This window comes from Scyliorhinus torazame, unplaced genomic scaffold, assembly GCF_047496885.1.
Source record: "Scyliorhinus torazame isolate Kashiwa2021f unplaced genomic scaffold, sScyTor2.1 scaffold_272, whole genome shotgun sequence".
Taxonomy (NCBI): domain Eukaryota; kingdom Metazoa; phylum Chordata; class Chondrichthyes; order Carcharhiniformes; family Scyliorhinidae; genus Scyliorhinus; species Scyliorhinus torazame.
In genome coordinates this window covers 178,493-198,306 of record NW_027307999.1, presented here as the reverse complement: position 1 = coordinate 198,306, position 19,814 = coordinate 178,493, and the positions used below count along the sequence as shown (strand labels likewise).

At 44.3% G+C, this 19,814-nt stretch overlaps 1 protein-coding gene across 1 annotated transcript in view; it reads left to right on the top strand.

The window, feature by feature from the left end:
- Positions 1-19,814, top strand: part of LOC140406126 (Fc receptor-like protein 2) — a 45,718-nt gene that overhangs the window by 9,984 nt on the left and 15,920 nt on the right. The window contains exons 4-10 of the mRNA XM_072494275.1: positions 1,132-1,161; positions 3,642-3,893; positions 6,943-7,209; positions 12,416-12,694; positions 14,891-15,178; positions 16,706-17,008; positions 18,549-18,650. Coding sequence (XP_072350376.1) covers positions 1,132-1,161; positions 3,642-3,893; positions 6,943-7,209; positions 12,416-12,694; positions 14,891-15,178; positions 16,706-17,008; positions 18,549-18,650 — 1,521 coding nt within the window. The remainder of the gene's footprint in view (positions 1-1,131; positions 1,162-3,641; positions 3,894-6,942; positions 7,210-12,415; positions 12,695-14,890; positions 15,179-16,705; positions 17,009-18,548; positions 18,651-19,814) is intronic.

Here is a 19,814-nt window from a genome sequence, read left to right as displayed (position 1 = left end):
CCTCTATACCCATCTTACCCATGTAACTATCTAAATGCTCTTTAAAAGACACAATTGTACCCGCCTCTACTACTACCTCTGGCAGCCCATTCCAGACACTCACTACCCTCTGAGTGAAGAAATTGACCCTCTGGGCCCTTCTGAATCTCTCCCCTCTCCCCTTAAACCTATGCCCTCTAATTTTAGACTCCCCTACCTTTGGGAAAAGATGTTGACTATCTACCTTATCTATGCCCCTCATTATTTTATAGACCTCTATAAGATCACCCCTAAGCCTCCTACGCTCCAGGGAAAAAACTCCCAGTCTATCCAGCCTCTCCTTATAACTCGAACCAACAAGTCCCGGTAACATCCTAGTAAATCTTTTCTGCACTCTTTCAAACATCTTTGAAATCCAGGTAAAAATACTTGATATGCTTCGACCAATCAAACAACTGTTAAAATAAGTCGATCAAATTATTAATACATTGATTTATTATTCACTTAGAGTTAGTGCCTTATCTTATTTGTTGGACCGTAGTTAACCAAATCATTCTTCTTTCTAAAAGACTCGCCACTACAACCCAGCGGCACAGTGGTTAGCACTGCTGCCTCACACCGTCAGCGACATGGTTCAATGACGATTGTCGGTGTGGAGTTTGACATTTTCCCCATGTCTGCGTGGGTTTCCTCCGGGTGCTCCGGTTTCCTCCCACTGTCAAGAGCTGTGGAGGTTAAGTGGATTGGCCATGTTAAACTGCCGCTCAGGGTGGTGTGACATGCATAAGGTGGGAACGCGGGCCTCGGTAGGATGGCCTTTCGAACAGTCGGTCCAGAAAGTGGGACGAATGACCACCTTCCGCACTGTAGTGATTCTATGATTCACCAACATTGAATTCTCCCCATGATTTTACGCCACTTAACAGTCAGTCCTCGAACGTCTGGCTGTGCATCAAAAGGAAACTGGAAATTGTGGCGAGCAGACCTGAATTTGTACAGTTCTCACCCACGGCAATGGAAGCGATGTTTAATGTGTGTGACCTGACGGATGTGCTTTATCAGTTCACAATGTTTCAGAACCTCGCATGTAGAACACAGTTGCATCTGAAAATGAGAAGATTAACATCTGTGACCTTGTATTCACTTCCGCAGTATCAGGTTTTCGTCACATCACCAGCAAAGGTATGTTAATATTGCAGTGTGATAATTATTTTGTGAAAGTTAATGAAAGGACGGCGTGGGGGAGGTGAGGGAATGGATGGCGGGATTGCTAGGTTTATCGGCGGTTAGCTGACTTGCAGTTGGTGACATTCCCCTTTAATTCACATTCAAATAGAACAATGTTACGTTCAGATACATCTCCTTCCAGACATGTGTTTCGGTAGGATTAAATAAGTGGGGGCAGGGTGATTTGATGAATCACTAGCTTTCCAATCCTTCTCGCTGAACTTGACATTACCTGGAGTATACAAGTAGCCTTGTGGATAGCACAATTGCTTCACAGCTCCAGGGTCCCAGGTTCGATTCCGGCTTGGGTCACTGTCTGTGCGGAGTCTACACATCCTCCCCGTGTGTGCGTGGGTTTCCTCCGGGTGCTCCGGTTTCCTCCCACAGTCCAAAGATGTGCAGGTTAGGTGGATTGGCCATGATAAATTGCCCTTAGTGTCCAAAATTGCCCTTAGTGTTGGGTGGGGCTACTGGGTTATGGGGATAGGGTGGAGGTGTTGACCTTGGGTAGGGTGCTCTTTCCAAGAGCCGGTGCAGACTCGATGGGCCGAATGGCCTCCTTCTGCACTGTAAATTCTATGTAAACAGAGCAGTGAGGTTCATTCTCAAGTTTCAACAAACCTGTTGTCCTTGTTTTGCCAGCGTCATCGCGGGAACCGGCTGCCCGGTTACATTCTATTCAGGCATCCCAATTCGAACAACAAGGTCAGGAATTTGCGCTTAGTTGACCACACACCTGAACGAATTCAATATGGTGGCGAAACATAAGGCCGTGCGGGGGAGAGGGGGCCGGGGGGGGGGCTGTTGGTGTTGGTGGTGGTGGTGGCAGGATGATCTATGCGATTATGCTGGTGGAGCACTGGAAGTTTTGAAAAGCCGGATGTCGTAATGTTACCAGACAAGCTGGCCTTGTGCATTGGATCAAATTCAGCAGCTGGTGGAATTTAATAAGTTAAACTAGAATCCAACAACTCCGCTCTGTAATGGTCTAAAATCACTCTTGTTCATTAGTGACTTTTCATAAGAAAATCTACCGTCCTAACCTTGTCTGACACATGTGAATCCAGGTCCAGTTAATAATGCATCAAGAGAGATTGGAAAGGTTGGGGTTACTATTCTGGCTACAAATGAGGCTGAGGGGTGAATCACTTGAGGTGTACATAATTATGAGGGGAAGAGATAGGGTGGATTGGATTTTTTACCTCTTAGTGGAGAATTCTAGAACCCAGGGACAGAGATGCAAGATAGGCAGAAGGTTCAGAGGGGACGTGAGGAAGAAATAAATTTGTTCAGTGCGTCGTGGGGGTCTGGAATTCCCTGCTCGACTCGGTGATAGAGGCCGAGACCCTGAGCTGTTCCAAAATCACATGCATCTGCACCTTCAGTGCGCCAAGCTACTGGGCTGTGGACTAGCTGCAGTAAGGTGGGATTAGAAAGGACACCATGATGTCCTGTGGCTGGCATGGTAAGCTGGGTCCAATGGCTTCATCCTGTGCAGTAACCTTTCCATAATGCTGGGATTCTAAGCCAGTTGGTTGAGCTGACATGGCTTAAATTAGCACCCTTGCCTCCTTTAGCCTATATGTAACAAGCAGACCCACAGCAAGTTGGTTCACTGGCCCTGAAATGGCCAAGCGAGGAACTCAGTGAAAAGGCGATTTTATGATTGGCAACAATGTTGACGTCCACATCAATTGAACTTTTGTTTTTGAAGTTTCCACTGGACCGAATATACGGTTATTCTTATCAATTCATAAAGTTAGGCACTGGAGAGTGAACTGTTTATCTTGACTGCGATCTCCACTGATAGCGCTTATGTTGAGGCAACATTCGGCTGAAGTAATGTCGAGGACCATAAAACTCTTGCATGGAACTCTCTATTTCCAGACCCAGGTCTGCTGAGGCATTTTCAAATGAACACGTCTCCAAATAGACTGCCTGCCGCTTCCATGCGATTCTGGATCAGAAGCGTCAGGGTAGCAGGATCTCAGTTTAGATATTCTGGAACACGAAGAGAATTCCTGCTGCCTCTGATCCCCCTGATTCAATAATGGCAATGTGACTTCATCTGTTAATACATCATGTGGACATTGACGGCCGGGGAACGAGGGTGCATTGGATTTCAGGAACTGCCAGCTTGAAGCATCCAGCTCCCATATTGCTTCCAAGATAGCCGTTATTCATGTAACATACCTGCCCAGTAATAAATGCCCCAGACCAAGTATTTTGAAAGGTCCCGGCACGAAGTGAATGCTGTGACCGTTCTTATTGTTTTCTATCGTCTCCTAATTTGAAATGATGATTATTAAATACTTCACAAGTAGCACTTGTACTTTCACCGTGTAAAATGATCCATGACATTAACTACAATGGAGAGTGAAAACCATCGGTTCAATATTTCTAATCATTTGTATCTGTCATTGTCTTTCAAACAGCAGAAGTCCCAAAGGTGGTGATTATTGTTCCCAGTGATCAAATTATAAAAGAAGGGTTCTATTTCGAAATGCAGTGCCTCTACAATAACAGATATACGAAATACTCCTGGTACAAAGATAACCAATCATTTGGAAATAATAGTTTCACATTCTCAGGAACTGCAGACCCTCGCACTGGAGGATCATACAGCTGCAGAGTTGGATGGTGGGCAAAATATCGAAGGAGTGAACCTCTGAACGTTGTCACTGTTGGTATGTTAACTCTGGACGTTATGATAAAACCTTATTCTCGGTCAAGAAAACTATCGTTTTCAAAGACATCCAACATTCAAATGTAATATCGAACACACATCATACTCGGATGAAGTAGGGGCAGCACGTTGGCGCAGTGGTTAGCACTGCCGCCTCGGCGCCGAGGTCCCAGGTTCGATCCCGGCCCTGGGTCACTGTCCGTATGGAGTTTGCACATTCTCCCCGTGTCTGCTTGGGTATCGCCCCCACAACCCAAAGATGTGCAGGGTAGGTGCATCGGCCACGCTAAATTGCCCCTTAATTGTAAAAATGAATTGGGTACTCTATTTTGTTTTTAAATACTCAGATGAAGTTGACAATTGGCGACAGGTCAGAGATGTACTGAACTCTATACCCTCTGCCAAATAGGCAGAGACCCGCTGTTCCCCAGGGGCAGAACGTACAAACCCACAAATTACATTTACCTTAAATTATTAACAACTTTGAGAGTTCAATTGTTCACAGATTTAGCAAACCAACCAGCAGACAGTTGCCCACCATTCTCATAGTTTTCAATTAATCGGAAAGACAAAACCAACAAACATGCCTTCGTCGTGAGAGGGTGTAATTCTCATTGATTTTAACACAGCTTACATAGCAGATCAGATTAGGCTGCATGGAGTGTGCGTTGTGCATTATATCAAATAAATGAGAGGAATCATTAATGCTTTTATTGCGGCTACATTTTAGATTCATATGTCTTTTGACCTCCGAACATGTTTTATTTTCAATGGACCGCTTCAAAAATATGCAATGGTATGCCTTTGAGGTCCATTTGCAGTTGAAATATGCAATTGACACTTCCGTTTGAAAATACAGGATCGTCTGCATAGTCAGATGTGGATTCATTTGTAAAATGAACTAGCATGGTTCGCGGGTGGGAGGGGGAGTCCAACAGTTACCTAAATGTAGGATAATGGCTGATAATATAATCAGCTGTGTATAAGCAATGCAGTAAGCTGCGACCTGATTGCAGGTGTATTCATAGAAACATAGCATTTACAGTGCAGAAGGAGGCCATTCGGCCCATTGAGTCTCCACCGGCCCTTGAAAAGAGCACCCCACCCAAGCCCACTCCTCCATTCTATCCCCGTAAACCCACCTACACTTGTTTAGACACTAGGGGCAATTTATCAAGGCCAATCCACCTAAACTGCACATCATTTGGACTGTGGGAGGAAACCGGAGCAGCCGGAGGAAACCCACGCAGACACGGGGAGAACGTGCAGACACGGCGCAGAGACAGTGACCCAAGCCGGGAAACAAACATGGGACCCTGGAGCTGTGCAGCAACAGTACTAACAACAGTGCTCCCGTGCCGCCCGTATTATCGTGCCATTGTGTGTACTGTAATAAAAATAACCTCACTTTGAGTACACGTTAAAATAATCTGCGTATGTCCAATCGGACGCCTGCTTTACAGTCTCTTTATTTCATTGGAATTGAGGCAGGGTGAGACAAATCCAAGTGTGAGTTTGGAAGCTGTAACTTTCAAGCTAGGTGGGAATTGAATTGAATTGGTAAGACTGCTCCTTTTGCAATTTCAGTAGTCCATCCTAATACAACATTTGTGCAGTAAAGTTTAATAAGGAGCTGTCCGTCCGTACATAACTGAGTGGCAGTTGACTGCCAATCACCTCAAGCCTAATTTGGAGGCAAGTGCTGCTGATTGCAATTGTTTTATAGGAAAGTTACCAGGTGTTAGTCGTCTTAAGCCTTTTTAAGAAGGAGATTTGAAGCTCACCAGTGAGCACTTCCTGTGAGATAGAGGACAGAACCAGAGTGAGAAACGAGGAGGAGTGAGTTGGGAATTTGAAGCTAGGTGGGAATGCGAGGCTGGGTGGGAGGAGGTGCTTTACATCCCTAGGTTTGTGACAATCAAATTTCCAGTGAGTGGCCTTGCCCTGCTTCAAGTTACTAGAAGGGAGAGAGTTGATTGGTAAGTAGCAAAGTAAGGCAGGTAAGCCCTTCATGTGGAGAGCGGAGACGAATGGGAGAAATCCGCAGTCTGGGAGGGTTAGTGGTACTTGTGTCTCTTTATGATTTCAAATTGTGTCGCAGATAAACTGAGACGTGACGACGCAGTAACACTGTGACCCGAGTGGCTGGGAGGGAACTTGAGTCAAATTTGGAAAAAAAGAAAATTGAACAACTAATTAATATACTAGGTAGAATAGTAACTGAACCTGAGGGTGGCGATTCGTATTTAACATTTAATTTTCCAGTAGTAGTCCAAAATATACACTTTCGACTTCTCCACTTATGTGGATAAATGAGAAGCTTTTTTTGTCGGCTTGGGATGAATAAAGACCATGCATAAAAGGCACATGTTGTCTCAGAAACAACAGACATAATGGAAGGGAATTACTGTAAGTACGCCATAAACATTTTTAAAACAGCGATATTTAAATGTAAGTTACCGAAGAACTGCCCCATAGGCAGTATCATCATTTATTTCGAGGTGGAACCCGTTAACACCTCAGAAACCGAATTGGTGGCAGTCTTGGGGATGTGACTGCCCTGGATTGAAATCAGGAAATTGGCAGACGCTCCGTCACGGGTCATTTCTCTAATATCAGCGAATTAGCAAGAATTTTGTGGACCAAAGAGCAGAACGCCGGGAACACGAATTGCCTGTTTATGGTACAACCCAGTCGGTGTTTGGCTTCGATCAGCTAGATTTTTAGACTTCGTTATTTCACGCCTAGGCAGGGGAAGGTTTTTTAAAGAGGGAGTGGGTTGCTAATCGGTTTGTAAAATAGCTTATTGGATATCAACATCTCCATTGGAATGTTGAAGGCCAAATACAATCTGGAATCTCCACATAAACTAATGGGGCAATTAATGTTGCGACTGGTTTCCAGATTGTACCATTGGTAACGAAGGAGATGATGCCTGTCACCTTGGATGTTGAGTTGCATATTCAAGATACAATTCTTAAATATTTGACAAGTGTATTTTCCCAATTTCCATTTATATTTACCTGCGAAGTTCCCAACATGTTTTCCAGCTGCTGATCCAACGTTAACTCTGGAGGTAAAGCCACAATACCCGCTTTTAGGTGATACTATTTTCCTGGAATGTCTGCTGTTTCCACTCAGTCCTTTTGGAATATCTCCCTTCCAATGGTATCAACACAATGATTTGATTCGAGAATCCGTTGAAAAGCGGATCAGCATAGAAAGTGCTAAAATGTCGGATGCAGCATCTTATCGGTGTGAACTGAATGCAAAGTATAGAAAGTGGGTCTCCAAGACAGTGAACATCTCTGTGACAGGTTAGTCATTGGTTTTCCTTGCGAATGTTTTGGAATTTATGGATACAGTTAAACAGAATATACATACGATATTTTTGAAATTCTCTTCCGAGGTCGTTGAGTGACGTTTATAATTTTAAGATGAACATTTCCGCAAAACACAATTGAGCATAATATCAGCAATCTACCGTTGAATTCAATTGGAGCGATCGCGTGAGGGTAGTGTCCTTCCAGGTTCTCCAAGTCAAAAACCCATCACGATTCTGTAACTGGTCTGATTAGTAAGTTTGCAGACGACACAAAGGTTGGTGGAATTGCAGATAGCGATGAGGACTGTCAGAGGATACAGCAGGATTTAGATTGTTTGGAGACTTGGGCGGAGAGATGGCAGATGGAGTTTAATCCGGACAAATGTGAGGTTATGCATTTTGGAAGGTCTAATGCAGGTAGGGAATATACAGTGAATGGTAGAACCCTCCAGAGTATTGAAAGTCAGCGAGATCTAGGTGTACAGGTCCACAGGTCATTGAAAGGGGCAACACAGGTGGAGAAGGTAGTCAAGAAGGCCTACGGCATGCTTGCCTTCATTGGCCGGGGCATTGAGTATAAGAATTGGCAAGTCATGTTGCAGCTGTATAGAATCTTAGTTAGGCCACACTTGGAGTATAGTGTTCAATTCTGGTCGCCACACTACCAGAAGGATGTGGAGGGTTTGGAGAGGGTGAAGAAGAGATTTACCAGAATGTTGCCTGGTATGGAGGGCATTAGCTATGAGGAGCGGTTGAATAAACTCGGTTTATTCTCACTGGAACGAAGGGGGTTGAGGGGAGACCTGATAGAGGTATACAAAATTATGAGGGGCATAGACAGAGTGGATAGTCAGAGACTTTTCCCAGGGTCGAGGGGTCAATTACTAGGGGGCATAGGTTTAAGGTGAGAGGGGCAAGGTTTAGAGTAGATGTACGAAGCAAGTTTTTTACGCAGAGGGTAGTGGGTGCCTGGAACTCGCTACCAGAGGAGGTGGTGGAAGCAGGGACGATAGTGACATTTAAGGGGCATCTTGACAAATACATGAATAGGATGGGAATAGAGGGATACGGACCCAGGAAGGATTGTAGTTTAGTCGGGCAGCATGGTTGGCGCGGGCTTGGAGGGCCGAAGGGCCTGTTCCTGTGCTGTACATTTCTTTGTTCTTTGTTCTTGATTCACTTTCCTTCCCAAAACTCTGCTCACAAGCTACATGTGTTATTCTGTCCTGCAAAATCCAGCTTGGTTTTAACTTCAACATCTTGTGCTGCTTTGTCTCCCGAAACATTAACTCAATCTTTGACCAAAATAAACAGAATATCTCCAGGAAGCTTCACTCGGGACATCCAGCAAACCCAAATACTTCTGAGAATTCTTGAATACCCTAAAGAATAGGAACTTGAACAGATACTTGATTTTATTTTCTCCGTGACAATTTCACATTATCAAGCCAGGCCGAGCGTGTTTCTAAATATTGCTTCTCGGCACAACACGGTTGTGTTGTGGTCCTAGCCTCCGAAAGTGCAATGCAACAAGCATTAAGGCTGGCAGAGTACACCTGCGCCATGAAAATTGCCTGCGCACTGATTCACTCACTTGCATGATGAAGGGATGCAACCTCGCACCTGCTGTTACATTTTAACTCCAGTTGGCTGGACAGCTAGTTTGTGAAGCAGAGTAAAGCTAACCACGAGGGTTCATGTCCAGGCTGAGGTTTTTCATCAAGAACCGTATTTCCAACCTTGCCCCTCGCCTGAGTTGTGGTGATCCTCCGTTTAAATCATCATCAATCCGCTCTCCTCCCTGAAACGTGAAGGTAACCTATGGCCACCTGGACTATGGCGACTTGACTTAGTTTTACTGGCAGTCAAAATAACGCATGGTCTTCAATGCAGTCCGAGGTAGTTGAGAACTGATACTCCCGCGTTATACACAATTAGTATCGTTTTGTAGAAATGTCTGAAAGGGGTGTAAAATCAGTTATCGTTTTAAAGAGGGGGTGGCATAATTCAGTCTAATGTTGAAACAGTTCAAAAGAGGAATTCACAACAATATCTCAGCGTCTCGTCAGAATTGGATACATACAGACATCGAGGATATTCTGAAATAGAGACAGCTCTATTTAATCTCAGCGATCTGTTAATGGAACATCTTTCGCTAAATTTCTTTATTGACTGAGCTATAGCTGTGTAATATATTCCAATCACATTGTTGACTGCAATCTCCGCTCTCAACGCAACGGCTGAACCGACCTCCTTCCGTTTCATGGCCTAAAACCCCTTGAATCAGATTATCTTTGGATTATGGCAGCCTTTCTACCTAACAAAATCAACACGTAAAGGTTATTTTCATGATTATCTTCAAACCAAATTGCTAATTCCGGAAGGGCAGGGTTGGCAGCTGAGCGTTGGAGGTATAAATGCTGCAGGAGAGATCGAGGGGGTGTAGAAGGGGTGGTGGAGCAGCAGTACTGATTCAGGAGAATATTATAGCCGTACTGCGGGAGGACAACCCTGAAACCTCATACAACGAGGCAATCTGGTTCGAGCTTAGGAACAGGAAAAGGCAATCATAATATAGGGGGTTTATTACAGGACCCTCAACTGAAAGCGAGAGATAGAGGAGTAGATAGATAGCTTTTTGATAGGTGCAAAAGTAATAGGGTTGCTGTGGTCGGGGATATTAACTTCCCCTATATTGATTGAAACTCACTTCGTGCTCGGGGCTTGGATGGGGCAGAGTTTGTCAGGTGTATCCAGGAAGTGTTTGTGAGGTGTATCCAAGAAAACTTTTTAATGCAATATATGGATAGTGGAACTGGGGAAGAGGCAGTACTGGAGCTGGTGTTGGAGAATGAGCCTGGACAGGTGGTTGAGGTTTCAGTAGGGAAACATATTGTACGTATTGACCACAATTACATACGTTTTAGTGTACTTTTGGATAGAGATACGGATAACCCTCGCCTTAAGGTTAAACACTGTGGAAAGGCAAATTAGGATAACATTAGACAGGAATTAAAGAATTTGGACTTGATGCATCTATTGGGGGGTAAATCGGACATGCGTGTGCCTGTCAAGCAACAGTTTATTAGGATTCAGCAACGCCACGTTCTGGAAAGAATGAAAGATATGTATGGGAAGTTTAGAGAGCCTTGGATAAGGGGGGTTATTTTGAACCTCGTCCAAAAAAAAGGGGTGTTTGTACCATCTTGAAGGCTGGGGTCAGTCCAAACCCAAAACCTTTTGTTCATATGTAAAAAGTAAGAGCGCGGCCAGAGAAAGGATTGAGCCACAAGAACAGTGGGAGGAATCTGTGTTGAGCCAGAGGAAATGGAGAAGGTAATAAATGTGTACTTTGCATCCGTGTTCAACAAAGCAAAGGACTTTGTGGAAGATGACTTTTGGGTATGGTGTGTGGATAGTCTAGATCATGTTGACATCAGAAATGTGGAGATATTGGGATTTTAAAAATACATTAAAGTAGATAAGTCTCCTGGACCGGATGGTTTTTACGCCAAAATACTGAGGGAAGCAAGGGAGGAAATTGCTGAGGCCTTCACAGACATCTTTGGATCCACTTTGGCTAAAGGTGAGATCCCGAGGAATGGAGATTAGCTAATGTTGTATGGCTGTTAAACAAAGGTAGCAGGGATAATCCAGGAAAATACAGTCGGGTGAATCGCACCAGTAGTTAGGTAAATTATTGGAGATAATTCTCAGGGACAGGATTGATACCCATTTGGAAACAAATTGACACATTAGCGATGGGCAACATGGTTCTTGATTGAGTTGTTTGAGGAGGTGACAAAGATGATCGATGAGGCGACGGCGGTGGATGTTGTTTACATGGAATTAAGTAAAGTCTTTGACAAGGTGCCTCATGGCAGACTGTACAAAAGGGAAGCCACAGGTGATCAAAGGTGAGGTGGCAAGATGGATACAGAACTGGCTCAGTCACAGAGGCAGAGGATAGCAGTGGAAGGGTGTTTTTTTCTGGATTAAATGTGTTCCACAGGGGTCTGTGCTGGGGCCTCTATTGTTTGTAGGGTACATAAATGATTTGGAGGAAAATGTAGCTGGTCTGCTTCGTAAGTTCGCGGACCAGACCAAGGTTTGTGGAGTGACAGATAAGTGTTGAGGATTCCCAGAAGATACAGCTGAACATATATAGGTTGGTACTTAGGGAGAAAATGGTAATGGAGTTTAATCTGGACCAATGTGAGGCAATTCATTTTGGTAGGTCGAAAATAGAGGGGAAATATACAGTAAATGACAAAACACTTCAGCATATAGAAAGTCCGAGAGATCTGGGCATACAGGTCCACAGATGTTTGAAAATGGCAACACATGTGGGCAAGGTATTCAATAAAACATCTGAAATTATTCCCTTCATTGGACTGGGCAGCGAGAATAAAAACTGGCAAATCATGCGACAGTTGTAGACCACCTTTGTGAGTCCGTACTTGTAATATTGCGCACAGTTCTGGTTGCCACGCTCCAGAAGGATGTAAAGGCTTTGGAGAGGGTGATGGGAAGGTTTACCAGGATGTTGCCTGGTCTGGCGGTTGATAGGTGTGATAAGAGGACGAATAGACTCGCACTGTTTTCATTAGAAGGACAGAGGTTGAGGGGTGACCTGATGGAGGTCTTCAAGATTGTGAGAGGCATGGATAGACTGGATGGGCAGGCACTCTTTCCCAGGGTGGAGGGGTTCAGTCACCACGGGTCATATGTTTAAGGTCTGTGGGGCAAAGAATAGATGTGATGTGAGGGGCAGGGTTTTTTACACCGAGTGTGATAAGTAACTTGAACACGGTGCCAAGGGAGGTTGTGGAATCTGATACATTAACGGCGTTCAAAATGTACCTCGACAAATACATGGATAAGATGTGTATAGAGGTATACGGCTCGAGGAAGTGATGAGGGTTTTGGCCAAGGAAGGTGGCAAACCGGTGCAGGTTGGAGGGTTCCTGTGCTGTATTATTCTGTGTTCTTTGTTTTTTTTAATAAGCGTTCAACGCCAAAAAGTCGGATGAATTAAAACCCGCCAGCACCGGGTCATAAGCGTAACACAAACTCAGAATTGGAACGTTTTGGTCTGCATTTTCACATAATAGCTTGTCAAAGCACGTGTATAATTAGTTCCACTATGGAGGGTATGGCTCTAAAATGTCATATCTTTATGTGTCGTTTCTTCTTAGACCTGTGTTCCACACCGATATTGAAAGTTGAGCCGGAAATCGAAGTATTTGTTGGTCAACAGTTACATCTTACCTGTTTGGCTGAACAATTCCAGGTCTCTCGCTCCCTGTTGTATACATTTTTCAAAAATGAGAAACCTCTGGATGTACCCTCAGTGAAGGATTATTATCAAACAGGACCTGCTTTGCTGGGTGATTCGGGGTTATATCGATGTGAAGTAACAACATCCAAAAGTGCGCGTAAGAAACTGAGTAATGAGGCTCCCGTTTTTGTCAAACGTAAGTGGAACTTTTAGATACTGTTCAGAATATCACCGAGAATGTCACCAGACTTATCCTGGGGTAAGAAATGTTGTGTGACTGTAACTGATATTTAAATCATTGGCACTTAATTAAATCTGATTATAACAAACCGAATCTGGAGAGACATAGAAACTAAGAACATGTCAGCGAAAGTAGGCCATTTGGTCTGTTGAGAATGCCCCTCCATTGATTATCATGGCTGTCCGTCCAGCGCAGTAACCTATACTAATGTCCTCCTTATTCTTTGGTACAGTTAGCACAACGGGAAAAACTAACTACTTCTTCCAAAAACACGTCACAATAACGTGATCCACTCGTGTTTCTTTTTTCTCCTATTCGACAATGCATTGTCCAACACATATTGACATGGAACGAATTGGATTGATAGACTATTCAGAGGGCAGTGAAACGTCACCACATTGCTATTGATCTGGAGTCGCATGTGGGCCAAACCAAGTGAAGACAACAGATTCCCTTCGCTAAAATAAATGTGTACCAGATGGACGATGTTTACCTTTAATTAAAGATTTTTGGCTCAATGATATTTCCAATCTCTCATGGCTTGGAATTATACCCGCGTCCATCGCGCATTACCAGGATATCTGAATTACAGGGCTGGAGATCCCACCTCTTACCCACCTCCTCCCAGATTGGGGAAGTATGTAACACACTGCCGTAAGCAATGACTGACGTAAAATTAGTGCTTATTTTATTCCCCATAGTTATCGATTTTTACATGACTAGTGCAGTCATGATGAGATCAATTTTCACCGTGTGAATTACAGAAATAATTTGGAAACCCAACGTTCATGTTCGCAAAAAGAAACGATAGAAAACCGAAACGCGATCTAGTTTTCAAGGCCCTCTGTGGATGGAATGGGGCTTTGTGAACCCTGCCTGTTCCTCTGGAGATAAATGTTCCACGCATTTGACGGACCGAGTGACTCCAACTCTCTGGAGCAGCAACAGGAGTTGCAACACATCTGTCCGACAAACAGGATGCACAACAAATACTGGATTAGACGATATTCTTCCTCTCTCAGGATCTGTTACTCGCAAATAAGAAAAAAATATAATCGAGCAAAGAACAACATGATTACCACACATTTTACCGAAGAGAAATTTCTCACATCAACCAGTGTTTCTTTCAGAAGTTGGCTCAATTCGGACTTGGTCCTTGTGCCATCTACTGATTTGACCCTTCACCGTATTCTGCACTATCCAAACACCGTCTAACCTTTCACACCTTCATAATAACTGCGTTAAATCTCACTTGCTCGGTGGAAATCAAACCGAGCTTCTCTACCATATATGTGGAGTAACTGATCACTGACGTCATTTCGCATGCACAGTGTGGGGGGGGGGGGGGGAATAGACGAATACAATGTACATTTCTTAAATAAGATGCTCTTTCCAAGGGCCGGTGCAGAACTGTGGGCCGAATGGCCTCCTTGGGTACTGTACATTACATGATTTTAGTAGCCTGATGCTCATAGCTGGAAGCAATATACCATATGAGCCACAAACATATCTCATAATAGCTATTAAAGGCAGAGGGTATTGGAAACCTGGACTAAACAGAAAAATAAACTTGATGGAAAAAAGGTTGATCAGGTTAGACAGCATTTATGCAGAACCCGAGGTAACAAACTTTATGCCTATTACCCTCATCAGAAAGTTCCCCGTTACTGCACGCCATGTAAATGTTAATGAATTCATTGAGCCCATAATGTCTGCTCACTATTATCTGAATTTGCCTCAACATTCAAGCATAGGTGCCCACCCCGCGAGCTCCGCCTGTGCCTCCTCCTCTTTTGGACTGTGCCAGTGAGTTTACATTTCCATCTCCCTCTCCTTCAGTCACAGTGAATCAGACCAACTGCCACGTATAACATTCGATTTTCCAAGTTTATTCTGATAACTTGTCACTCTTAGTTTAGCCCTTTGACAAGATTACAGAATATGATGCCGGCCAAGGTCGGTGGGGTAAGCGAGATTAGTTTAGAAACATTCTGGTCAGACAATTTAAGAGTTCTATCTCCTGCGCCATGGGGACAGACTCGAACGGAGTTCCAATTTGACAAACACAAATATGATGTGAGTGTTGCGTGCCATTTGAATACAGCAGACTTGCTGCCAAAATAATGTTGCAGCAAATTGTTTTCATTCCAGCGATTCCAGTCTCAAAACCGGATCTGGAAACACACCCTGGAACTGAGATCCTGGCAGGGGCGACAATGTCGTTAATCTGCTCCGTGTCTACCGGTTCTACCCCGATTACATACTTCATCTATGATAATTCAAGTAAAAACATCTACAGGAAGACATCCAACCATACCAAAATGATTTACGAAATTGCAAATGTCAGAAAATATGCAGCAGGACATTATAGTTGCAGCGTATCAAACCAGGCATCGCAACCTGCTCTATACAGCGAATCCGTTGAAATTGCCGTGACAGGTGAGTTTGCTCGATATTATTAATTAACTGGATCTCGGTCTAAAAAGCCAGGCAAGCTAGGCCTGTCCGTCTTCTGCAAAATTGCAACATCACCCATGGTATCCAGTTGCATAGACGTTGGCTTACCTTTGTGAGTTCTCTGTCCAAAAGAGGTGCCATGTACATCGTCATACCACTCCACAGGTAGCTGAATGTAGCATGTCACTAAATCACCTGGACGGCCGTGTAATCATAGAATCAGAATTATTTAAGTGCATCCAATCTGCGCCTGCCCTTGAAAAGAGAACCCTACATAAAACCGTGCCTGCAGTCTATCCCCGTAACTCAGTAACTCTACCCAAACTTTTGGACATTCAGGGGCAATTCAACATGCCCAATCCACCTACCCTGCACATCCTTGGACTGTGGGATGAAACCGGAGCACCCGGAGGCAGCCCAGGGAGGCACGGGGAGGGTGTTCAAATCACACAGTAATAAGAAGCCATAATTTAACACGAATCTCTGGAGTTGGGAGTTAGCAGTGCTAACCAATGTGCCACCCAATAGCCTGGCACTGCTCTGACCAACTCATGAAGGCCTCGCTGGCAAAATCAGCATGAACTCCCCATCTACAATTAATCTCCATGTAAGTGGCCTTTCCGGCCATGCTAGAAGACAATTAGTTGACAACTAAAGTTAAAGTATGTCAGCTGCAAAACACGTTTAGAAGGTTAGGAGGTGATCTCGTAGAAACTCAGCAAATGTTATCAGGATTAGACAGAGTAGATTCAGAAACAATCTGCCCGAGGCGGCGGCGGGGAGGGGGAAGTCCAGAACTAGGGGTTCATAGTTTGAGGATAAGGGGTAAACCTTATAGGACTGAGGTGAGGAGAAATTTCTTCACACAGTGAGTGGCGAATCTGTGGAATTCACTCCCACAGAAAGTAGGTAAGGCCAAAACGTTGTGTGATTTACGAAGGAATTAGATATAGCTCTTGGGGCGAAAGGGATAAAAGCATATGGAGAAGGCGGGATCAGAGTGTTGAACGTGATAATCAGCCATGTCCATAATGAATGGCGGAGAAGGCCCCAAGTTACCCTGTTTCTGTTTCCTGTGTCTGCATCTCTTCACATCTCGAAAGATCTTGAGTTTCACAGGGGTTAGAAACTAAAAGGATTTCCGTTTTAAATATTTAAACAATATTAGTGAATACTATTTTTAAGAAGAATCTACAATGGATTCATAGTCACTTTTGCCAAAACTTACTATTAATTCCAGATTTGTTAATTGAATTAAAATTCTACCAACCGCGATCTGAGAAATTGAAAACACATCCACAGATCATTCACCTGGATCTCTGGATGTCAATTGCAGATTTCTGCATTCATTTGATGAGTTTTCACGATTGAATCGAAGTTATCAACCAAAAAGTGTTTCCCGTTTCTCTTGTGTCGGTGAATTCGTTAGCTAACATATCCATGTTTCCCGTTTCTCTTGTGTCGGTGAATTCGTTAGCTAACATATCCACCTTATTTGTTAATTTCCAGTTCCGGTTGCAGGTGCTTTTCTCGCTTCTAACGTCAATAAATCCGAGGTTTCAGTGGGAGAACATCTAGTTCTGCAGTGTCAGTTGAAGGTTGGCACTTCTCCCCATTTTCGTTGGTACCTGAACCACCAGCAGGTGGCAAATATCAGCGAATATTATAACTTCAGCACAGATGGAAGTCAGCTGAACATTCATTCATTTCAAATCCATCACAAAGGGCGTTATCAGTGTACAGCAATCAACAGAGGACCTGGTGACGTGACATTTAACACAACAAGCAATTATATCGATATCACAACACCAGGTAAAAGAAAGTTGTGACGAGATTTGATTTTGTTGCATCATCCCTTTAGGAAAGCATTGTTGGTTTGGAAATGCAGCAGAATAAACACGATATGTGAATATTATGCGTTATATTTCTGCACGTGGATAGTATATTGACAGGGCAACCCGTCTTCTGAATTAACCGAGGAACATCCAAAAGGTGAATTAGCAAACTCAGCATGGATAGGATGAGCATGATCTCGATAGAGAGCGAAAGAGAGCAACATACCACTTGGAGCAGAGATAGTCCTTCGAGCCTGATCCTCCATTCAATAACGTCATGGGTGACATAGTTGTTGTCTCACTTGCCATTCCCGTCAACGCCCCCCCCCCCCCCCCCCGCCCCCGACCCGGCTCCCCCATAGGGATCATTCACTTGCCCATGCAAAATCAGTGGGCAGCACGGTAGCATTGTGGATAGCACAATTGCTTCACAGCTCCAGGGTCCCAGGTTCGATTCCGGATTGGGTCACTGTCTGTGCGGAGTCTGCACATCCTCCCCGTGTGTGCGTGGGTTTCCTCCGGGCGCTCCGGTTTCCTCCCACAGTCCGAAGATGTGCAGGTTAGGTGGATTGGCCATGATAAATTGCCCTTAGTGTCCAAAATTGCCCTTACTGTTGGGTGGGGTTACTGGGTTCTGGGGATGGGGTGGAGATGTTGACCTTGGGTAAGGTGCTCTTTCCAAGAGCCGGTGCAGGCTCGATGGGCCGAATGGCCTCCTTCTGCACTGTAAATTCTATGAAGTTTAGAGTAACGTAAATATTCGGAACTCCATTGTTTACAGTGGAAGTCCATTGCACATAGTCACCACAGACAGAGAGATAAAAGTCGTAACATAATCTCAGTCTCAAACAGTATTACTCTCTTGCACAGGTGGAAACTCCCAATATTTGCACTGTGATAAACTGACGATTTTTATGTTTATATGATCCCCTTTCATTCCGCTAAAGTCCAAAGGGCATGGATACAAATTTCAGCCATTTTGGCGTTTGTGGATTATAGAGGAGCACTGCAGTGCGGAACGAGTTCATTCATCCTATCGAATCTGCACCTCGCCCCATTGAAAGAGCACAATAGCCAGAAATACTCCACCACCATATCCCTGTAAACACAACTACCCTTTTGAAACTGAGGGAAAAACCCACCTAATCTGCACATCTTTCCACTATGGGAGGAAATCGGTCCATTCGGAGGAAGCCCACCTGTACGCGGGGAGAAACTGCAAACTCTGCACAGACCTTCACCGAAGGTGGAAATTGGCCCCTCGTCCCAGCTCTGTGTGAGTCGAACCCAGTGGTCCAACATGCGGCCATGGTTGCTGGTTTTCAGAAACTATGATATTTCAAACCTGGACCTTGGAGCTCCCTGATTCTGAGATGAGTATTTAAATGTCGAAGAATCGCGTTCGAACGTGAGCTAATTATTACCGTGCCGATATGACAATGCAATGTGCAATGTATCAATGTATGATGCTTGGGGGAGTAAAATTGTATTTGTATAATAAACCGATTGTCATCCAGTGCAGGGGAACACGACTGCCATCGTCGCATCGATTCCCCCACTCCTTCTTGTCACTGCACTACTTGCATGTCTGTGCTTCAAATCGATTAACAAGGAGCAAGGTGAGCAATATGTTGGGTCTCTTGTTATATTCACTTGAGGAGATTCAATCTTCTGAGTGCTCATTTATAGCATGAGGCATCTTATTGTAAAACGTACCATCTGGATGTGAGATTGAATGGAAATATCATTTTTTAAATCAGCAGTTTAATGTTACTGCCCAGGGAGTTTAATGTTACTGCCCAGGGAGTTTAATGTTACTGCCCAGGGAGTTTAATGTTACTGCCCAGGGAGTTTAATGTTACGGCCCAGGGAGTTTAATGTTACGGCCCAGGGAGTTTAATGTTACGGCCCAGGGAGTTTAATGTTACTGCCCAGGGAGTTTAATGTTACGGCCCAGGGAGTTTAATGTTACTGCCCAGGGAGTTTAATGTTACTGCCCAGGGAGTTTAATGTTACGGCCCAGGGAGTTTAATGTTACTGACCAGGGAGTTTAATGTTACTGCCCAGGGAGTTTAATGTTACTGCCCAGGGAGTTTAATGTTACTGCCCAGGGAGTTTAATGTTACTGCCCAGGGAGTTTAATGGTACTGCCCAGGGAGTTTAATGTTACTGCCCAGGGAGTTTAATGTTACTGCCCAGGGAGTTTAATGTTACTGCCCAGGGAGTTTAATGTTACTGCCCAGGGAGTTTAATGTTACTGCCCAGGGAGTTTAATGTTACGGCCCAGGGAGTTTAATGTTACTGCCCAGGGAGTTTAATGTTACTGCCCAGGGAGTTTAATGTTACTGCCCAGGGAGTTTAATGTTACTGCCCAGGGAGTTTAATGTTACTGCCCAGGGAGTTTAATGTTACTGCCCAGGGAGTTTAATGTTACTGCCCAGGGAGTTTAATGTTACGGCCCAGGGAGTTTAATGTTACGGCCCAGGGAGTTTAATGTTACTGCCCAGGGAGTTTAATGTTACTGCCCAGGGAGTTTAATGTTACTGCCCAGGGAGTTTAATGTTACGGCCCAGGGAGTTTAATGTTACTGCCCAGGGAGTTTAATGTTACTGCCCAGGGAGTTTAATGTTACTGCCCAGGGAGTTTAATGTTACGGCCCAGGGAGTTTAATGTTACTGCCCAGGGAGTTTAATGTTACTGCCCAGGGAGTTTAATGTTACTGCCCAGGGAGTTTAATGTTACTGCCCAGGGAGTTTAATGTTACTGCCCAGGGAGTTTAATGT